The sequence below is a fragment of the Carex rostrata genome, chromosome 19 (assembly GCF_964058835.1).
Source record: "Carex rostrata chromosome 19, lpCarRost1.2, whole genome shotgun sequence".
Lineage (NCBI taxonomy): Eukaryota > Viridiplantae > Streptophyta > Magnoliopsida > Poales > Cyperaceae > Carex > Carex rostrata.
The window spans coordinates 627,670-648,673 of NC_135936.1; the positions used below are offsets into that span (position 1 = coordinate 627,670).

Here is a 21,004-nt window from a genome sequence, read left to right on the forward strand (position 1 = left end):
AATTAATTCAAACCAAACCCAAACCTAGCCTGGTTCGATCGAAATGGGTTCGATCATTTTTATGGTTCGAATCTCATAATAACATCGGCCGTCCATTTACCTGATGAAATTAAAATCCAAGATAAAGAGTCATAATTTAACTTAGCCGATACTCCATCGCTCTCAAATCTCAATAACCTAGTTCTCTCTCCATATCTCTCTAACTCACTCTCCCTCTAGCTCTAAAATCTAACTGACGCTCTCGACGACTGGCTGTCTCTCCGGCTGTCACTCCTCTCTCCGGACTAGATGACTATCTCTCCTCTCTCTTCGGTGGTCTCTCATAGTTCATACCAGGAAAGCCGTATCTGATGTATTTTTTCATAAATAATTTTTTAACTTAAAAACACTCATTTCATAGTTCATACTGGTAAAAGGAAGCCATGTGAATTGTTCCGCGAGAAAAAATTAATGTATAAACTACCGGTATAACTAGGACTGCTAAAAAATAATTTAGTTCGTGATTCGATTCGGGTTCGATTCGAAAAATGTGTAGTTCGAAATGGATTCGGTTCGAAATGGGTTCGGTTCGAAACGAATCAAACCAGGTTCGGTTCGAAATTAATTCAAACCAAACTCAAACCTAAGATAAGTTCGGTTCGGTTCGGTTCGTTGCCACCCCTACCTGCCAGGTTATCAAAAAAGAAAAGAAAAAGAAAGTTAAACCAAACATTATACCCTCTTGTTCGTTAAAATGCATTTACAACACATCATTTGCATCTTTGTCGTTGTTTTGAACAACTCTCCATTGCAGATGATATAATTTTCAAAACCAAAAGAGATTCTTTGAATACAATAATTTACTTTCTCGTGAATTATTTTATAAAAAAAGACACCTTCAATATTGTGCACACATATTTGGGAAAATGCATCAATAGCAGTATAGCACGTTACGATGTGTTCATAGTTTTTAGTGGGGACTTCATTTCTAAGTCATAAAATCATTGAAATTGATAGACATTCTTTCAAGGAAAGGGTTCATATATCTTTATTTTGCTCGTCCTTGTTGTTATTTTACTTTTAAAATTTTTTAAAAGAAAAATAATTGAAATTTATATGACAAAAACTATCAATTTTGATCTATATTAGTTTCTCTACACATACATAAAAACCATCAATTTTTTATTTGAGTTTTATATGAATTAATAAGTTGACAAATCAAAATCCAAAATTTACCTACATGGATACATTTTTATGGAAGCTCTTGTAATTAATCAAAACAAAATTGAAATATCGTGATCTTTTATGTGTGTATAGAGAATATAATAATAAATCATATTTAACATTTTTATTTTTGACATTTAAGTTTAAAATTTTAAATTATTATAATTTTAAAAATAAAAGTATAATGAAGACACAAAAAATAAAAACATTTAAATTATTGTCTTCTTTCAAAATGATAATTTGCATGCTAGTGGATTGTTAGCACTAAAATAAAACTAAACATCAAATATTACGCGCATAAGTCTGTTAGTATGCATTTACATCACATGTGCATCTATTTGTTGTTTTAATCAAGGGCAGCTTCATTTCAAATTGTGAAATTTCCAAAATTGACATATACGCTCTCAACCAGGCTTCTAAATGCTTGTGGATTCGTTTCGCATTAAATCAAGAGGACACATCAGGCATACGCCTCAAATACACTTGAATGCATTTACAACGTATTACGTTTATTTATTCTTATTTTTGAAGAATTGAGATCGCATTTATAGTTATAAAATCACTAAAACAGACATTATCTCTTTTATGATCATTTACATGGTCGTTTTTTACCCGTCAAATCTAATCGAAACATCAAGACTGTACATACATGTCGATTTAGTGACAAATGATCATTTTGATATTTTCTGGTGTTATAAAATTACAGCAAGCTAACCCATTTTTCACTAAATATGGCTCAAATTAAAATATCGGTTCTAAATCCAACTTCCAGCAGTTAAAATTATAAAAGAAACCAGTCCTAAGAGGAGCAGCAACTTCAGAATGGTTAAAGGCTTCAAAATTGTTTTGCAAATTTAAAAAGAAATGATACACAGAACCAAAAACCTTGGAGCCTTAATTTTTCACAACATAACAAATGCATAGTTCTCAAAATAGAGCCATCCAACAAAACCAAAAGTATTTCTAATGTGCAAGACCACAGAGATACAACCTAAGAACCTATAACCAGAGTGATGCTTGTGGTTAACTGGTGCTTCTATAATGTCCTTGTATTAAGACCGATGTAGTGGCCTGGTCCCATCCAGTTGCAACCACCTACCTGCTCAGTACCATAACAAAAACCAAAACCATTTGAGGCAGCTTCATAACTACCCATTTAAGCATTGCCAGTTGGATAAGACTGAGCATAAGTCTGACCTCCCCAAGTCATACACTCACCCTGTTCATGGTAATATGCATCATATTCCCCACATGTCAGTTTCGTCAGAATAGCGGCGGCCATTCCTTGGCCCAAATTGTAGGTCAGTTTTGTCAGAATAACGACGGCCATTCCTCGACCCAAATTGTAGGTCAGTTTTGTCAGAATAGCGACGGCCATTCCTCGACCCAAATTGTAGGTCAGTTTTGTCAGAATAGCGACCGCCATTCCTCGGCCCAAATTGTAGGTCAGTTTTGTCAGAAGAGCGATGGCCATTCCTTGGCCCGACAGAATTGCGACGGCCATTGCCATTGCCATTCCTCGGCCTGCCAGAATTGCGACGGCCATTGCCATTGCCATTACTCGGCCCAAATTGTAGGAGCCACCCAGGAACTTCTTGTTTTGTTTCTTCCATCACATCAGCCAGTTCCTTGGCCATAGACTGGTTCGTATGGTCAAAGAAAGCGGTGGCAAGACCAGATTTACCGGCTCGACCAGTGCGGCCAATACGGTGGACATATGAGTCAATGTTCTTCGGGAAATCATAGTTGATCACATGAGCAACATTCGGAACATCTATACCACGTGATGCTACATCAGTTGCAATCATAATTGAAATGCTTCCCCTTTTGAATGAACTCAGAGCCTGTTCCCTTTCCTAAAACATTTCAAAAGAGTGACTTTAACTTAATGACTAGCATAATTAGTTGAGTAAATCATTGTTTTTTTTTTTTGAGGAGAAGAGTAAATCAATGTTACTTGATCCAGATGTTACACAAAATAGCATTGCCTAGCCAAGCAAAACAGTAAAACCATTTATCTGAGACAGAGGAGCACTTCACACTAAACCAGCAAAGGTAGTGTTTGTCTTGACCCCAAACTCAACTGCTTGCTACTCCCACTTCCTTTTAGTGAGGATTAATTACAATTAATTGCAGAACTGTTGCACAGACCAGGGTTAATGAGGCTTATTTAGGGCTAATTACATGAGGAAATGGCACTTCACCGAACTGGCTATAATAACATGGTCTTAAACAGGCTATGTACAATCAAAATTTCTACCCCAGGTAAAAGATGGGAAAGCCTCAGAGCTTTATTTTACAAAAAGAAAAACAACCAATCTCATATATCACATATATTGTCTTGGAATGAAATGACGAGTGCATGCATATTGAAACCATCATAATTTAATAGACACAATACATAACCAGACCAAAAGAAAGTTGCAAATCTTACCCGCTGACTTCTATCTCCATGAATTGATGTTGCTGGAAATCCATTTTGGTACAGAAAACGCTCCAGTAAATCGGCCCCTCTTTTTGTTTGCACAAAAACCAATGTCAATGGCTTCTACAAAAACAAGTACCATCCACATCAAAAAAACAAATTGCAGATCCTACTATTAAGTAAATTCTCCTCAGGATATCCTAAACATCAAATTATACAAATGGTGGAGTTACAGTGATATTTTGGGACAATTATCAGCTAACTTAGAAAAGCGATCCAAGAGACAACCATGATTCGAAGCAAATAGAAATATGAGATGAATTCAATGTACCACTTCATGAGCTGCATTCATGCTCTGGGATCTCAAAATATCAATGAGGTAATTTTTTTTATCCATGTTGGAAACATCAACCACCTTCTGTGTGATCAAATCTGTGCTTGAACCAACTTTCCCCACTGTCAGATAAACATAGTTTGACAGGAAGTCTGTTGCTAGTCTCTGCACATTTAACATACAAAAACCACATAAACATTCAGAAAATAATATAACACAGGTCGGCTTTTATAAATTACATCCAATGTCTAAAAGATTTGCAAACATCAATGATGTTTCTCACTTTTGCATATAACACCAACCAGCATGCTCATCCAAAAGCAAAACCAAAGGTTAAGTGAATTAACCTTAATTTTTCATTCTATCCGGAGAAACCTTTTAAATTAGTAGCTCAAAATTAAACTACATATTTTAGTCTATCTTGGCTTGATTTTGGTTCAATTTGAATTTAAACGAAGGGATATACGGCAACTGGGGGCCAAATCATCAAAACTTGTAAATCTCTTTTTAATGTATTAATCTAACAAAAAGGTGTAAGAATCATCTAAAAGGTGGTGTTATCGAAAGGTAAAGTGGTACCTTAATCTCAGATGGGAAGGTAGCACTGAAAAGCATAGTCTGCCTATCACGGGAAGGAGGCATGTCAGTTTCTTCAATGATCTTTCTGATCTGAGGTTCGAACCCCATATCCAGCATTCTATCTGCCTCATCAAGTGTCAGATACTTTACATTTTGGAGAGAAACCTTACCTCTGTCTATAAGATCCACTAATCGACCAGGTGTTGCAACCAAGATATCCACCCCACCCTGAAGACTGCGCAACTGTAATCATGTAACATTACATTAACATTAAAATTATGGAAGCAGATAATTTTATGTCACAATAGGCTATAACACATGACACTACTATACCAATTTCTGGTTTTGATATTTGATTTTTTTATTCACTACAAAGTACTGGAGCTGCATTTTGTACACCATGTTAAAAGACTCGCAAAAAAAGGAGCAGACTACAATCCGAATCAAGATATGCAAAATTCAAGACTCTCAACTAAAAGGGTTTTATAACGGCTAAAATTGTAGAAAAAGAAGCAAAACAAAGAAAGGAAAAATACACCATCTCTTGATATGCAAAGCTCAGAGGGATCCAAATGTTACCTGATGAAAGATGGGAACACCTCCATAAGCCACAGCAACTCTCACCGATGTTCTGTTGGCATACTTCTCCACCTCATCATGAATCTACAAATTACAAACCAACACAGCATATTCAGAAAAAAAAAAAAATGAGAAAACCATAAAGATGTTAATTGGATAAATATATAATTAGAGCATTTCATACCTGACTAACGAGCTCCCTTGTAGGACAGATAATAAGAGCAACAGGTGATGCGGCTCCACTTCGGGCACCACGTTGGCCCCGGAAACTGTCTCGACCTTTATGGATTCCTGCTATTATCGGTAGGCAGAACGCAGCGGTCTTACCCGACCCGGTTTGAGCGCATGCCATGAGATCGCGACCCGCCATTATAATGGGCATGGCATGCTTCTGAACAGGAGTTGGCAATTTGTACCCGCATTGCTTGATGTTAAGTTCAAGATGCGATCCGAGATCCATCTCAAAGAAGCTATTGACTGGAGGGGGTACCTCCCTGCCGTTACTTTCCACCGGGATATCTTCATATGCATTGAAGTTGATCCCTTCATTTGAAGGAAGACTGGACAAATCCTTCTCAGGGAGGAATATATCTGACAACAGGCTGGGGGCATGGAAATTGTCGCGGCGACGGGGAGGGGGGTAGGCCACCTGTGTTGAAGGGACCTTCTTCACTTCATAAGTCATGGGCGACGACATTGCTTCAAAATAAATTTTTTTTTTTTAAAATACCTTAAAATCAGAGCTTTGAAAACAATGAAAAGAGTTTATCCTCCAGAAAGCAAAGAAAAGAGCTTGATTTTTAACTCCAATCGATTAAAAAAAACTAATTAATCTCAACAAATAGATAAGAAAGCTTAATGTGGTTTGAAAGAAAGGAGAAGAAATGAAGAAGTGAACTAGAGGTGTGTCAGAGGTGATGAAAGGAGAAGCAAACATACCAAGCAAGGGGTCGAGAGTTGAGCCATGGTTGGAGAAAACTGGACGCCGGGTGCGTAGAAAGCACGTCCCACAAAGGGCACTGGTACCACTGCACAACATGGCGAGCTTGGCGAGAATGACCGGAAATGCAGCGTTTAGGCCTTTAGGTGACCGGTGGGGCTAAGACAGGAAACCGACGGGCAGATTTTCAATAGTTCAGAGCAGGAATGCTCAATGGGATATGCTAATCTTGGGGAGGAAACTCCTCCGTTCGAGAGCTTATCCTCTCTGAACTAATTCGCGGGCTGGTAGTGGTAGGTCAGGAATGCGCAATGGTGATGTTGTGAATTGGGAACGCTAGTTCCGGGGTTTATCTTTACTTTAGGGTTTTTCACAAATGATCCTGTATTGCGTGTTTTCTTGTAGGATATTGTGTTGTTTTGTAAGCTAAAAAGCCGAGGTTTTATTGGTTCTCTCTCATTAAGCGTGGTACTTTCTTCACTGCATCTTTGGGCCTTCTTCATTCCATAGTGGGAATCATTGTTTTGTTTTTCTTTGAAAACATACATCCTCTCATTCTCATACATAGCACAGTATTATTTTTTATCACTAGATTAACACTGATTTTGAGATTACGGATTACATCTGATTTGACACTTTTCCTGGTTGTCCAGCGGTCCAGCCAGATATATTAAAGTGAAGGAATTAATTAGCGAATATAACTTAGCAGTTGAGACAAAGTAAAATATTAAAGCCCAACCCATGCATGGTTCTAATTCTTGATGGTAAGGACTGAGGAGGCAACTGCCATCCCTACTGTTTTGAATTGATAAAAATTATTTACAAATGCATGGTTCTAATTCTGATGCTAAAAAAGATAACCATAGGTCCGTCTAAAATTTAGAGCCCAATTCATGGGCGTCTTGGGAAGTTATTCAGTAGATGCATTAAAAACTAAGTTCTTTTTTAAGTATTTTTAATATTAGGAAATGCGAACTACGTACTAAAATCAAATAGGTATTATGGGTGAGCCCAAGATAATTATTCGAATTCAAAAAATCCAGTAGTGAATATAATTTAGTGGGAACAAATAAATCCCGATGCTTCGATTAAATGAAATAATTTTACTGTCGTGATTGGGGATCCTTATTGCAATATATCTCTTTGAGTGAGTATACATACTATCACAACAACTGTCGATTAGATTTACTTCCGAACATGCATTATTAAATAATATTATTCATATGCAATTGCTGAACTTACAGTTGGCAATATCAAGAATGCAAAGATCGTGTGTACTTTTTAACTAACCTAGATGATCAAGCTGATTTTACAAGGGAGAAGATGACAGGAACTATTATTTTTCATGACTTTAAATTCAGATTACCTTCTGTGTTGGGTTCTATTGAAAAATATCAGTTATAGTTGCTAATTGCATATATAAACTAGAGGCATATATAGATCGTTCTAGGAGTAAATGCCCGAATATTTCACCTGGTTGCATGCTCATATTCAGAGTATCCAATGGATCTAATACCCATCTTTGAAAATTCTGTATAATCAGAAGAGCAATAATAAAACGAGGCATGGAATACAAAATAAAGAAATTTGTTTTTTGTTGATCGAGTCTTTTCTATGGTTAACAGCACCATATATTCTTTGAATATTCTAAAAACTGCTCTTTTTTTTCCACTCTAATATCTACTTTCACTACGCTCTGATGCTAAAATATATGGTCTGATATATGCAAGTTGTTTCAATACCGATGGAAAAAGTAACTGAGTATTTTAGGACAAAAACAAATTTGTAATATCTTCCATGTCACTGAAAACAAAAGGAGTTGTTACACAAACAACAGATGATTTTGCACAATAGTTTGAAGATTTTTAAATATCCAAATAAAAAAAATGGATCTCATATTTTGGGCTGTCAACTATATCACAGTAATAATTTATGATTTATGTAAGAACAGAGTCATATAAAAGGCTAACATATGCCTCTTCAAGCAAATGAAAAGGAAAAAACAAAAAAAAAGGCAAACCTCAACTACCTATAGAAACAAATTTTACTCTCCTCTTTGCATAGCAAAGCTTCCCTACTCAACCATTTTAATTTGGTCTTCTTTTTTTGCGCAATCTGAGAGGTGCTTCAGCCACCGAAAACCGAGATCACTCCCTACCTCCGCAGCAATCTGAAACTGTTCCTTTGCCAGCTTCAGAGAATCTTGTTTAATTTTCTTCCCTTTTTTTCTGAGCTTTCCAGTTGAACTAAATCTTGTTATAACTTCTGGGATCTCCACACCTGACACATGGTCAATCAATGGTGAGAAACTGCATAAAAGACACCTTATTAAATCGCAAACCACAATTCCTTTTTACTTGTATCACAATCATTCTTAACCAAACAAACTACATATTAATACCAAATAACGCTACCTTTTGTGTTGCTGAGTTATTCCAAATACAGCTTATAGGGGTAAAATTGTCATAATTTGATGATACTATTTTTTGTATTGCACTAATATTAAAAGTTGGTGTTATTTTCCATGGAAACTCCTGAAAAAATTGTATAACCCAAAAAATGCAAAAACTTTTTGGATTAATAAACAAATTAAATGTTGGTCTGAATGCCTTTAAGGAGAAGTGATCCGCATGCAATTGCAGCTCCAGCATGGCCCTGATTAATAAAAATTAGAACAGAAAAGATGAAATGTTATTACAAAGGAAAATAACCTCAAAGTAGTAGGAAACAGCTCATTGTCTTCACTGTTTGCAATTGATTTCCATTATTCAAATTTATTTTACCACCCGAACATCACATTATTATTATTATCTTTTTTTCAAAATAAGTATTCATTCTTGTACAAAGTTTTATGACTTCTCTCATACCTCCTACTAAAGTTTTTGAAACTATTTTTTGATTACTCATAGCCAAAAAATTTAATATTTATCCAAGAAACATGGAAGGACTGTTTCACTCCCTTGATTACTGCAAACAAAATAATTGAGCAAAATAAAAATATCTGCATATGAAAAAACCTTTTCTGATGCTCGATGAAAGCACCACATGGCAGACGCAATATCTTTCTTCACACAATCCCCAGCTAAGTACACTGATCCAAGTAGATATAAAGCACCTGGATGCAACTAGTATAACAAAAGAAGTTTCTGATAAAAAAAATAATATTTTTTGGCCAGAAAAGAAATCCCACTAAATGTCAGAATTTGTAAGGTAATTTCTGGTATTGCACAAGACTTCTGCAACTAACATGCTTTCCCTTTGGTTCAAAATTATATGCTTAATCCATTTTATACAATAGGGGAGCAACACAAGGATACAACATTATTTTATCCTCAAGATGAATTTCTCACTAACTAATTTTCCTTTCTCTTGAGTCTTGACTGATTTGTTTTGTTTCATTTCTGTAAAACCCTATTGTAAGCAATTATTTAATAAAAGGAAATTTCAAGTAAATAATAGTTTTGTATAAAGGAATTCAGAAACAAACAAGAAAATAATGAAAATGTAAAATTTAAGACTTGTCAGATATTAAAGGGATATTTCTTGCAATATAAAAAATCATTGTCATGTTCAGCACACTAGGATAAAATAGTAGGCTTCTACTTTATTTGTAACAGAGCTACAGCTGGAAATAATTGAATAAATGAGAAAACTATCTACCTGGTCAACTGCTTTTTCCACATAATAGAAAGCCTGCTGATCTGATTGCACGTGTTCATTCTACATGAAAAGAAGAAAAGGCCCAAAATATTTGATATGAATGAAAGTTTAGCATTTACTAGTTACTATAAACCTAGATTAGGTTTCTGTATATGGGAAGTTGTCCAGTCTAAAAGACCCATAATCTTGGATTAGGTTACTGTATTCCTCAAGACAAGTACGAGCACCAAGCACAAATTCTGGTTATTCCTTGTATCACTTCTGCATTTCTATTTATTTATTTCTCCCCCAAGCTGTTTAATGTGTACACTGCAAGGCAAACTCAACAGCTCACATTTAACTATGATTGTTTACAGAAATTATGTTTTACTTTATCTAACTCACCTCAACTCTTAATTTACAGCCAAGCTCATATTGTGCATCTGCATCCCCCATGTTTGCAGCTTCTATCAGCAATGCAGCTCCACTATATGCACACATCCACAAATTTAATAAGACTCAGCTTCACAAATGTAAATCAGTGACAGCTTAATCGGTTACCACCAAGTCAGTTAACTAATTTCATGCACCGGTGCATAAATTTGCAACAACTGAGGTCATAATTTGGTAATATTGGAAGAGCTTCCTTGTGCAATTGGGAAATCAGTACCAAAAGCTAAAAAGCAAGGTAAAAAAAAAAATGGAAGCATACATGGCTTTACAAGCACCAGGGACATGGTACTTGAAATGCATCCTGGAAAGCCAGTATCTGGCATGAGTATTCATGTTGTCTACCTCCAGTGCCAGCTCAAAGTTCTCCTTTGCCCCCTGTTTCATGGATTTATTTTCCAAAATAAATAGAAATTACACTTCTACAGCATAATTTAAGATGAATAATTTTTTTTTTTTTGACAAATAATAAATTAGAAGATAAACAACGAGAGGAGAGGTAATAATACACGGAGGAGAGGGATGAGACGGGTGTCCTTGCGGTCAGCATAGTCGATTACACGATCGACCTCTTGGAGAGCGCTCCATCCCTTGGCCACCAGCTCCATGGCTTTCTTGTTTCGGTCATGGATCCCTCTCTGCACTTGTGTTTGTGTACCATTTTGTATTTCCCCAAAATCAGATAAAACTTCTTTGAAAAATCAGAAAAGTACCAAGGTGGGGGGGGGGGGGGGGGGGGGGGGGGAAGTGAAATCTACTGACCTGGTGAGTAAGGTAAGCAAGGAGAGCGGTGGGAACAGGCGAAGCACGCCTAGTGAAAGCACGAAGCATCAGTTCTAACTTCTCTTATGGCTTCGTCTGGTTTGGTCGGTGAGAGAGATGCAAAGGTTGGGGATGGTGTAACGGGCCGATTACTGGCCTTATATTTTTGGGCTTCTTCGTAAAAATGGGCTGGCGTCATCTGACACCCAAATCTAAAAGGAGGTTTTCTCGATTATGACCTGTTTGGGTTCCCTTTATGTGCAATTGGGCAGGTCGTCTCCACTCTCCAATAAGATGCCCGTGTAGATTTATTATATTTGAATTTTAAAATAATAGAATACATTGTTGACTTGAATAAACGTTTAATTTTACATTATTAAAAAAACAACATTGGAAGTGCAAGATCGCACAAAACTACTTGCCACAAATAATCAGACGTAAAGATGAAGAAACGACCGTTACTTGTGCGTTACACCTATGCCAAATTGCCCATATTGAATACTTCCTCCAATCGGAAGAATCGAAGCTGGTTCTTCTCCATACTTGAGGCAACTCAGATCCTCTCTCTCTCTCTCTCTTTTGTTTCTCTTTTTCTCTAATGCATAATAATCCCATTCTACAATTTTATGTAATACAGTATTTCTCTGCCATTATTTTTGTTTGTCAATTAAGTATTGGGTGCGGAACAATTGAACATGCGGCTTCGACACAAAGAAGGATTGAATGAATCTTTGGAGGCAGAGCACCATTCTTTGGCGAGTTTAGTAGTGATAAGGAGAGCACATACAACAAAAGAAGCCATAGAGGATTTGCTCTGGGTTGTTTTTGCCATTTTTATCGTATATTTGGGTGATTGCCAAACTAATCTGGTGTCTATCTTGCTCTGGGACCCGAGGATTGATCGGTAAGCTGTGTGATTTACACGTGCAATTGCCATTCTATGGGTTTTGTTAAATTGGTCTGTTTAGTTCAGTTTGGTAAGATACGTACAATTTATGCAAACATTCTTGAACCAAAATAAAATCAATAGCAGGCTTGACTCCTATTGTATTTTTTTTAAAAAACAGATCCATTCTCCAGCCAATGTATTTCATAATCTAAGTTATCAGAAAATCTAACCAACATTCAGAACTTCAAGAAATTATATAAGAGAGGCATGCTACAAAATTATTTGGTTGTTGAAGAAAAGTTATTGACTCAATTTAACCGAACTAGAAACCATTCTGGCCAACATGGTTTGATTGGTTTCATTTGATCTACTATTAATAAATGACAAATAGAATTTGAGCTAATGTGATGATATGAATGTTGATAAACATTCATGATGTTAGCCAATAGCATCAGTATACTTAATTATGTAACTAATCCAAAATGTTAGTTTATAACTGGTGCCACTGTTATAGAAAATCATGTCTCTCTAAGCCTTCTAAATGAAACACACATCCTATGAACATTTGCTAGAGATAATAATCTTTCAAGCTAGGCTAATACTTGAGAAATTTGCCTGGAAATTGTGGAAACAAGAACTATTCCTCTTAAATTTCTTAAGAAAAGAGTTAATCTGAATAATTATTTGCAAAACATCACAACCTAGAAAAAAAAGTTATGTTTATTAGGTTTATTTCTTTAATTAATTAACTTCCCTCGATAATATCTTCTTATCATGAATTTTAGGACAGCTTTGCTGCTTGGGCTATCGGGCGTTTCACTTAATGTCGGCTTTATCCTTTATTCGACATTTTTGTCCAGCTATAGACTGAAATTTCATAAAGAACATGAGCTATCTAATGTAGAAGCACCTACATTATTAGACGAGAAGCCTGAATTCTCTCTAAAGATTACAAGGTTTCTTCTCCTCATAGGGATTTCTACATTTTGCATGTAAGTAACGCAATAAGCGTACATTTTGCTTGGGTTCAAAATTTTCTTTTGACAGGTTTTATTTACTCTCTTATTTATTTGTTGTAGGTTATTGTATGCATTATGGCCAATTTGGAGATTTTTGAGCATTCTTCTTTTGGTGAGAATCAACAATAGTACCTTTTCTCATTACAGTGATACTTTCTCATTACATTTAGCAATATTGTCTTTCTTATTCCCTTTTTTCCTATGCAGCTTTCCTTGCTAATGTCTTCCACAGCTATGTCACCATACTTGGTAGGAGCGGTAACCAAATTTCTGATTCTTGCTTTCTGAAGAGAAATGCATGTATTACCATAATTAGATCACCAAACCTCTCTTGAAGAAAAGGCAGCATACAAAAACTAGATAGACTTTCGTAGGAGCTTCTTCACTTTGAATTTTTTTTTTTTTTTTTTTTTGAAATCATTGGCAGTGGCTGCCAAAGTTACAGGAAAGTAAAACAGTTTAACAACTTAGTCCTCGGACTAACAGAAATCAAACCAAAGCAATCCATCATGCAAAATTTTCCTCCTCAAAGCATCAGCTCTCATCGGCTTCCCTCTGAACACTACCTCGTTCCTCTGACGCCATAACCACCAGCACACACACAGCATACGATTGAGCCATTCATCTCTCTGCATACCAGGTTGCCGTTTCTCTTGAAGCCAAAAATTCTCCCATACTTCCTGTACTGGTGATTATCGTACCAGCGATCTTACCAGAACTGTTTGCCTATAGCGTTCTGTACAAAAGTCTATACTAAAGCTGCATATGGACAGGAGAAAAGGATATGAACAATTGTCTCCCTGCTGCGAGTGTCACACATCGGGCATGTGATCTGACAATTGACATTTCTGTGTTGCAAAACATCCCTTGTCAGGATTTTGTTCTTAAGGATAAGAATTCCAAAAAGCCTAACAGACTGTGGGACCTTAGCATTCCACACTGAGTTGAAACTCCAGCGAATTTTACCTCCCTCTCTCAAAATTCTGTATATGGACCTGGATGTATATTTGCCATTCCCTGTCAGGTTCCACAAGATTGCATCTTGCTGGTCGGTGAAATTGAATTGCATTTGAGGAGCAATTGCTTGCAGCATAGGACCTGCATCTTTTAGTGAAATTGATGGAAATGGTGGTTTGAAGTTTTCCCGGTATCCTATCAGCGGTTGTCCTTCCCATGAATCAAACCAAAACGTATGCCTCTGCCATTTCCAATCACCCAAGAGATGCATGTATGGAAGAGAGGCTTGAAGGTTATCAGCATTTTCCAAAAGAAGGATCCCGCAATGTTCCAGATCTTTGGGACACCAGTACTGGTCGGTCATTTTCTTCGCAAGACTGTACACACCTGAGCCCTTCCTCCTTCGGTTGATAAAGTCTCCACCACCACTTAATGAGGAGAGCAATATTTTGAAGTTCGATATCAGAAACGCCTAAGCCACTATTTGATTTTGCAAGCTTGCAGGCATTCCAGTTCAGCAGTGGCATGCCTCTGGCGTTGTCCTCCCCAGATAATCTCGCCTAATTCTTCACTTTGAATATGGCATGCTAAATTGCTAATTTTAAAATTTTAAATTCAATTGTACCTTGGACTAATGAATTTTGTTTTAAAAGGGATCTCTTTGGCATTTTTTTTATTATCCTTTTACTTCCTAGTGAAATTAAGCTTGCTAACAACGCAGATACTAAAAGTAAAAAAAATCTATTTAAGTGCGGCTAACATATTATTAAAATCACCAGGTACCATTAAATACAATTCGTATCATAATATAACCTCTGGTTTCAGTTTCACACCTAGAGATAATAACACAGATAATTAATCCCCCAAGTTCCAATTCAAAAACGTGTGATTGTTGATATTTCCCCCCTCTTTTTACTGTCTTACCATATAAGGTAAAATTGAAATTCAACTGGTCCAGTACCGCCATGGTTTCTTAGCTTTTAAGTCCGAAGAACATGGCAATGAACTATGTGACTCTTGGCTCGGCTCCGACCAACAACACTCAACCAAAGATTGGTCACAAATGTCTTGATCTGCCCTTTGCCGTTAATAATCTCCCATTGAGCATCTCCACTCACATCAACAAGCGAAATATTCATGTTATTCCTCACCACGCACAATTTCCCATTAAGTGCAACCAGAGCTGCAGCCTCTGAACTTCTTGAAATCCCAGAGTGCTGCTTGCTATCCACAAACTTGCACCACGAATGTGTATTCTTGTCATAAACTCTTAATTTACACCCGTCCTTACAATCTACCACATACAATCGATCATTTAAACATAGGCTAGGGTTTCTCCAGCCGGTTATCATGTTATCAAAAACAGGGCACCAGGTATTTGTCTTTGGACAGTACACCTCGCTGAGCACCTGTCTCTGAGCCCCGAGGCCTTTCACGTACCACTTTCCTTCATAAACCATACCAATGAATGGCACCATGGCAACACACATTTCAGATATGAAAGACCAACGATTTTGGACCGGGTCAAATACCTCAGCTGACCTAAGGGTTCTACTCCCACTCTCACTCTCTCCTCCTGCAACATACAAACAATTGTTTATTACACATGAACCCAAAAAATGCCGACGCCTCAGCATATCTGGTGCCCGATGCCACCTATTGGTGCGTGCACTGTAGAATATCACCCTTCTCATGGAACCCTTGCGTGGGTCCCGCCCACCAAACAAGTACAGGAGGCACCCACTCAGGACAGCACAGCCAAATCCAACAGCTTCAGAGTATTCCACGGGTACAGGAGGTAGGGGGTGCCACAACTGCGACACCGGATCAAATGCATCCCATGATATGCGGCCCTCCCTGTCCCTTTTTATAACATAAATCCATTCTTCGGCAAGGTCATGAGTTCGGCGAAGGCTATATAAGTAATTTCCTGCTAGGAGGCGGTGCCATCTCTTGCACACAAGCCGGAGCTTGTGGTGGTTTGATCTGGGGACACGAATCAGACAGGCGATGGCTAGGTCGTCAGGAAGGCCTGGGATGAGAGGGGACTGACAACGGGCCCGTTCAGCCAGTTCCGCCCTCTTAGGCTTTGATGGGTGGATGGATGCACGGAGATTTGGCCGGATACATAATTTTGATTTCGGGACATACATCTTTGTATCAGAAAATGTTTTCACTTCCCTATCAGCATGGCAAAGACATGCTGAGGCATCAACCTACACAAGTGATATGTAGATCTGTCATTTTAGACAATACTATGCCTAGATTTTGTACTGATAGATAGCCGGTAAAAATTTGAAATTAAACTTAGAAAATCTTAGATGTCTGTAAAAAAATAAATAATGTCAATTTTGCCGCTGCAAATATCTTCATCTCAGTTTTGGGTATGAGTCAACCAGGTTGATTTAAGATTAGTTCAGGTTCCCAACATCTTTGGTTCCGTGAAACTTAATTTCACATCAGTTGCGGTTGAGAATATGTTTTCTTGACTAAAAAGATTCCAGCTAATAGAGGTAAACTCAGGTGGATTAGTTGGGTCAGGCAAAAGTAGTCACTTTCAGGTTTTGCCCACAAGTTAGGCAACAATATTAAATTTCAGCTACACCAATATTACTAGTGCGGATTGCTTCTATTGTACTATTGGGTGTGTGTGTGTGTGTGTGGGGGGGGGGGGGGGGGGGGGGGGGTTGGGGACAACTTGATAATTATTATTTTGACAATTAAATTTGAAAAATGATCTACATTATTCACATATATGATGTATATAAAAATGATATATTTGAATTATATTTCACCGTACGTTAAGTCGTTTGAAATATCGACGATAAAAAAAATTAATAGTCCTTGATGTATATAAATTAATTTGTCAATTTATAATTTTATTTATTTATTATTAAAATTATCAAAATAACAATAGTCTAAGTCAACCGAAGGTTCTTTGTAAACAATCTTATAATAAGGATGCATATTATTGGAAATGATATGATAGAATATATAATTAACTGGAACTAATCTAGCCACATAGAGGTATGACATATGGCATAAACACTAATCATTACATTCCAAGCATAAAAATAGCAGGTCTGGTTAAAGAGAGCCAAAAAAAGAGAGCACCCCACTTTTGATGCAAAAATTAACCAAAAGGGACAACAGAAAGTGACATACCAACGGAGCGTGGTTTCTTCTCTGCATCTCTCTCTCTTCAAGCAGACACCTCCTTCTTCATTTCTCTTCTAGTTGTAAATTTAACCAACGTTTCATCAAAATAAATTAACCCAATCCCATCTGTCTCATAGTATGTAAAATCACAAAAGAGGCAACCAGCTATGAAGAACTAAAAAAGGTTTCTCAAAGGAGTTGAGTTTATAGGTGTAATAAAGGATCGGAGGTGAGAGGAATAGGTGGAGTTGTTGTGAAACAGTGAAAGGGGCAAATAAAGACACAAAATGCCACCACCGCTTAGTCCTTTGTTTGCTCTTTCTCCCTCTCTCTCAAGTCTCCAACGCAGAAGGCAATTCCTCTGCCTCTTATCTCTCTCTCTCTCCTCTTCTCTCTGAGCATTAAAATCTAGTTTGTCTCTATCAGTGGGGCCCCAGAAAGACCACTGAATAAATTCCATGAGCCGGCATTTATTGCTTACTCTGGACTAGTTAGAGGTTGAAACCAATGTTGGGTCCCCACATATTTGGGGCCCACCTGTGAATACCCAAGAACAGGCGGCACTTTTTTAAAACTGGTGCAAAACGGGTAGACTAATTCATGTATACACCAAGCACGAGTTGTTCGCTTCCTTGTTGCAAGTGCTACTTTGCTCGACTGACGAGGATATAACTAAAGGATATATATATATATAGAGTGAGTCTATGTTACTATGCATATCACGGATTATTACCGTGCTACGGCTCTATATTTGTGTTTTCAAATTGTAACGGTCGATCCGAACCGTTCATCTTATTCTCCATATTAATATGTGTTTAGAGACCAAATTTTACATTTTTTGAATTTTTTTTACTATTTTTTTAGACATTTAGAAAATCACTTGATCTGAAAATTATGGACCATCAAAAAACAATGATTTTCAATAAATAATGTCAAGTAGCTGCTGATTTTACTGTTTTGTTAAGCTACCGTTGGATCAACAATTTTGTAAAATACTTAATAAATAGTAAAAAAATTCAGAAAAATATAAAATTTGGTCTCCAAGCACATATTAATATGGAGAACAAGATGAACGGTTCAGATCGACCGTTTGGATTTTGAAAAATCAAATTTGAACCGTAAGCACTTCCGTCCATATGCAACCGAATGCATATTAGCCACTATATATATATATATATATATGAGGAGGGATCGGATGACACCCTCTTTTGGTGACATCGAATAACATCGTGCATTTTCAAAGTTTTTAAAGTCCAAACGGTCGATCCAAACCGTTCAACTTGATGGATATGTTAAAATGTGCTTGCAGATCAAATTTTACATTTTTTGGAATTTTTTTACTATTTATTAAGTATTTAACAAAATCGCTATATTCAGACCGTTGAATTTTTGTACCCATCTTAATAAATAGTAAACAAATTCAGAAAAATATAAAATTTGATCTGCAAGCATATTTTAACATATCTATCAAGTTGAACGGTTTGGATCAACCGTTTGGACTTTGAAAATACACAGTGTCATCCGATCCCTCCTCTATATATATATATATATATATATAGGATTTGGCTAATATGCTATGGGTAGCTAAGAGGCCTCCCGTGCTACGGCTCAATATTCAACTTTTCAAAATCCTAACGGTCGATCCGAACCGTTCATCTTGTTCTCCATATTAATATGTGTTTGGAGACCAAATTTTACATTTTTTGGAATTTTTTTACTATTTTTTTAGATTTATTGAATATCGCTGTTTTTTATGGTCCAGATTTGTCTGAAAAACAGCGATTTTCAATAGATCTAAAAAAATAGTAAAAAATTTCCAAAAAATGTAAAATTTGGTCTCCAAGGACATATTAATATGGAGAACAAGATGAACGGCTCGGATCAACCGTTAGAATTTTGAAAAATCGAATATTGAGCCGTAGTACGGGAGGCCTCTTAGCTACCCATAGCACCGTAGCCAAGTCCATATATATATATATATATATATATTGTATTTTTATTGTGTTTAAAATAAAAATAATTTTATTTTTTTAATTTAAATGTCAAGATGAAGATAATAATATTTTGATTATTATTTAGAACTTTTACATTGATGTGGATAAACTCTAGATGTTGATTTTCAATTTATTGATTCATATAAAATCAAAATTGTAAAATAATAATATTTACGTAAATATGTAGAAAAAATAATATAAATTACATATATCTAATGGCTTTACTTTGATATATATTTTTTTTGTTATCAGTAAATTAAAAAATAGAGGCACGATGGAGACACGAAAAATAGAGGCATTTGAATCCTCTTCAAATTCTATTAGTATCATACATGTACGTTGCAACGGATACATAATATAAAATTGAACAAATTAAGATTGCAAAGAGAGGCAAATAATAAATAATGTTAATTTTTATTTTCAATTTAACGTAGTGTATAGGAGCAGGGTTTGTGTTGTAAAAACTTTTATATTTTTAATACAATTGTTAACAAATGCTAACCTTAAAAAAAATAACAGTAAAAGAAACAACAAATGAAAAAAATTATTTTCTGACACTAAATAATAATAAAATTAAATAAAAAAATATTCCCATGCAATCCGGTTTGTACAACATTACATCCCATCTCTCTCTCTATTCCATTCAATCTCAGTAAATAAAATATTATACATATGCATCAGTAAACCAGGTTCCAGCTACATATCTTATTACACAACATAAACCAGGTCCCTTCGCTTGTTCATATTTGAGATAAGTTAGACCAGTCACTGGATTTATAGGAACATAAAAAAAAATTAATGAATTGATTGGATCGAAATTAAATTCTCATGAACTATGATTTATAGCCTTAAAGCTCTCAGTGATGCCTCAGCAATTAAAAGCCCCATGCACCAAAAATATAAGCAAATGTGAGCTGATCATGTTTCATTTGAAGCTCTGAGTGATGCCTTAAAGGACTTCATAGAACCTAAAACAAACAAAAATTATCTAGCAAAAATGGGGGTAATCATATAGGTTTCCAAGAGCATTCTAGAACAGTGCCATTGATGGGTTAAAATCAGAGCTAATAATATTTATAACCCTAATTGTCTACTCTACTATTAATTCGCAAGTGCACAAATCAATTCGTAGTATAGATTGGAGTGTCGATCCGTAGAGATTGTGTATTAAGAGATGTGATCGCAAATCAAACAATCATAATAAAAACTAAAATCTGATAAGATAAAATTAAACAAGTTCATGATAAAAGACCTAAACCCCTAGAGAGGAAGACTAGCCTCTCATGGAAATAGGGGTGATTAATGAGCGAGCATGAGCGAGTTAGGGTATGCTCATGCTCGCTCATTAAGTAAATGAGCGAGTTGTTAATGAGCGGATAAATGAGCGAGTTGTAAATGAGCGAGCTTTTAATGAGTGAGTTATGAGCGGCTCACGAGTTATGACTTATGACTCAAAACAAAATTATATAGTGTGCCCACGCATAACAAAATTTGTTAAAAGTCATCATAACAAAATCCAACAAATTGTCATAATTCATTTAAATGAGTTGTTATGACTATTACTTGTTTTGGGCTTTAGGCGGAGGTTTTGGTTCTCCCGATTTACAAAAAAAAATGAATATGAAACTATGAATATTAGTATATTACATAGGATTAAATGTTATATTGTGCTCACTATATTACACAGGATTAAATATGAAACTATGCTCACTATCTATCAATCTTAATGAGGCAAGGTTGATGTTACACATAATTACATAGGATTAAATGTGGCAGGGATTAGATGTGGCAAATTCTTAATAAGCGAGTTATGAGCGAGTTGGGTCATGCTCATGCTCGCTCATTAAGTAAATGGGCGAGTTGTTAATGAGTGAGTTTAAATGAGCGGATAAATGAGCGAGTTTAGGCGAGCTTTTAATGAGCGAGTTATGAGCGGCTCACGAGTTATGATCGATTTACTCACCCCTACATGGAAATGCAAGAATTCAACAAAAGATTCATTACAATAATTGGCTAAAACAAAGATAAATTAAATAGAGGAATAGTTTACACCCTTCTCTAAATGAAGAACCTTA

The 21,004-nt window shown here is 36.2% G+C and overlaps 4 protein-coding genes across 8 annotated transcripts; 1 reads left to right on the forward strand and 3 right to left on the reverse strand.

Moving 5' to 3' along the window:
* Positions 1 to 2,071: 2,071 nt before the first annotated feature.
* LOC144571336 (DEAD-box ATP-dependent RNA helicase 52C-like) lies at positions 2,072 to 6,381 on the reverse strand. 3 transcript variants are annotated; one of them, XM_078320594.1, is made up of 8 exons: positions 6,234 to 6,364; positions 6,060 to 6,200; positions 5,305 to 5,819; positions 5,121 to 5,204; positions 4,542 to 4,784; positions 3,960 to 4,127; positions 3,638 to 3,751; positions 2,072 to 3,059 (listed from the first exon to the last, which is right to left on the reverse strand). In XM_078320594.1, the coding sequence occupies exons 2-8, from the start codon at positions 6,157 to 6,159 to the stop codon at positions 2,442 to 2,444; spliced, it is 1,842 nt and encodes a 613-aa protein (XP_078176720.1). In that variant the 5' UTR covers positions 6,160 to 6,200; positions 6,234 to 6,364; the 3' UTR covers positions 2,072 to 2,441. The 3 variants fall into 3 exon arrangements, with proteins under 3 accessions (XP_078176720.1, XP_078176722.1, XP_078176719.1); XM_078320596.1 differs by having other exon boundaries at positions 3,638 to 3,748; positions 6,060 to 6,381; XM_078320593.1 differs by having other exon boundaries at positions 6,060 to 6,380.
* Positions 6,382 to 7,968: 1,587 nt separating this feature from the next.
* Positions 7,969 to 11,048, reverse strand: LOC144571721 (binding protein). 2 transcript variants are annotated; one of them, XM_078321086.1, is made up of 8 exons: positions 10,912 to 11,048; positions 10,659 to 10,792; positions 10,412 to 10,527; positions 10,105 to 10,186; positions 9,721 to 9,780; positions 9,078 to 9,185; positions 8,670 to 8,715; positions 7,969 to 8,340 (listed from the first exon to the last, which is right to left on the reverse strand). In XM_078321086.1, the coding sequence occupies exons 2-8, from the start codon at positions 10,755 to 10,757 to the stop codon at positions 8,135 to 8,137; spliced, it is 717 nt and encodes a 238-aa protein (XP_078177212.1). In that variant the 5' UTR covers positions 10,758 to 10,792; positions 10,912 to 11,048; the 3' UTR covers positions 7,969 to 8,134. The 2 variants fall into 2 exon arrangements, with proteins under 2 accessions (XP_078177212.1, XP_078177211.1); XM_078321085.1 differs by having other exon boundaries at positions 10,659 to 10,787; positions 10,912 to 11,043.
* Positions 11,049 to 11,338: 290 nt separating this feature from the next.
* On the forward strand, positions 11,339 to 13,155 carry LOC144571339 (testis- and ovary-specific PAZ domain protein). 2 transcript variants are annotated; one of them, XR_013517489.1, is made up of 4 exons: positions 11,339 to 11,815; positions 12,591 to 12,792; positions 12,880 to 12,931; positions 13,027 to 13,155. XR_013517489.1 is itself a non-coding variant. In XM_078320604.1 (4 exons), exons 1-4 carry the CDS (start codon positions 11,607 to 11,609, stop codon positions 13,105 to 13,107), a joined length of 549 nt encoding a protein of 182 aa, XP_078176730.1. In that variant the 5' UTR covers positions 11,341 to 11,606; the 3' UTR covers positions 13,108 to 13,155. The 2 variants fall into 2 exon arrangements, 1 of the variants encoding a protein (XP_078176730.1); XM_078320604.1 differs by having other exon boundaries at positions 11,341 to 11,815; positions 12,586 to 12,792.
* Positions 13,026 to 17,318, reverse strand: LOC144571338 (F-box/kelch-repeat protein At1g55270-like). The gene is made up of 3 exons (XM_078320603.1): positions 16,942 to 17,318; positions 14,349 to 15,992; positions 13,026 to 13,204 (listed from the first exon to the last, which is right to left on the reverse strand). The coding sequence occupies exons 1-2, from the start codon at positions 16,966 to 16,968 to the stop codon at positions 14,757 to 14,759; spliced, it is 1,263 nt and encodes a 420-aa protein (XP_078176729.1). The 5' UTR covers positions 16,969 to 17,318; the 3' UTR covers positions 13,026 to 13,204; positions 14,349 to 14,756.
* Positions 17,319 to 21,004: the final 3,686 nt, after the last annotated feature.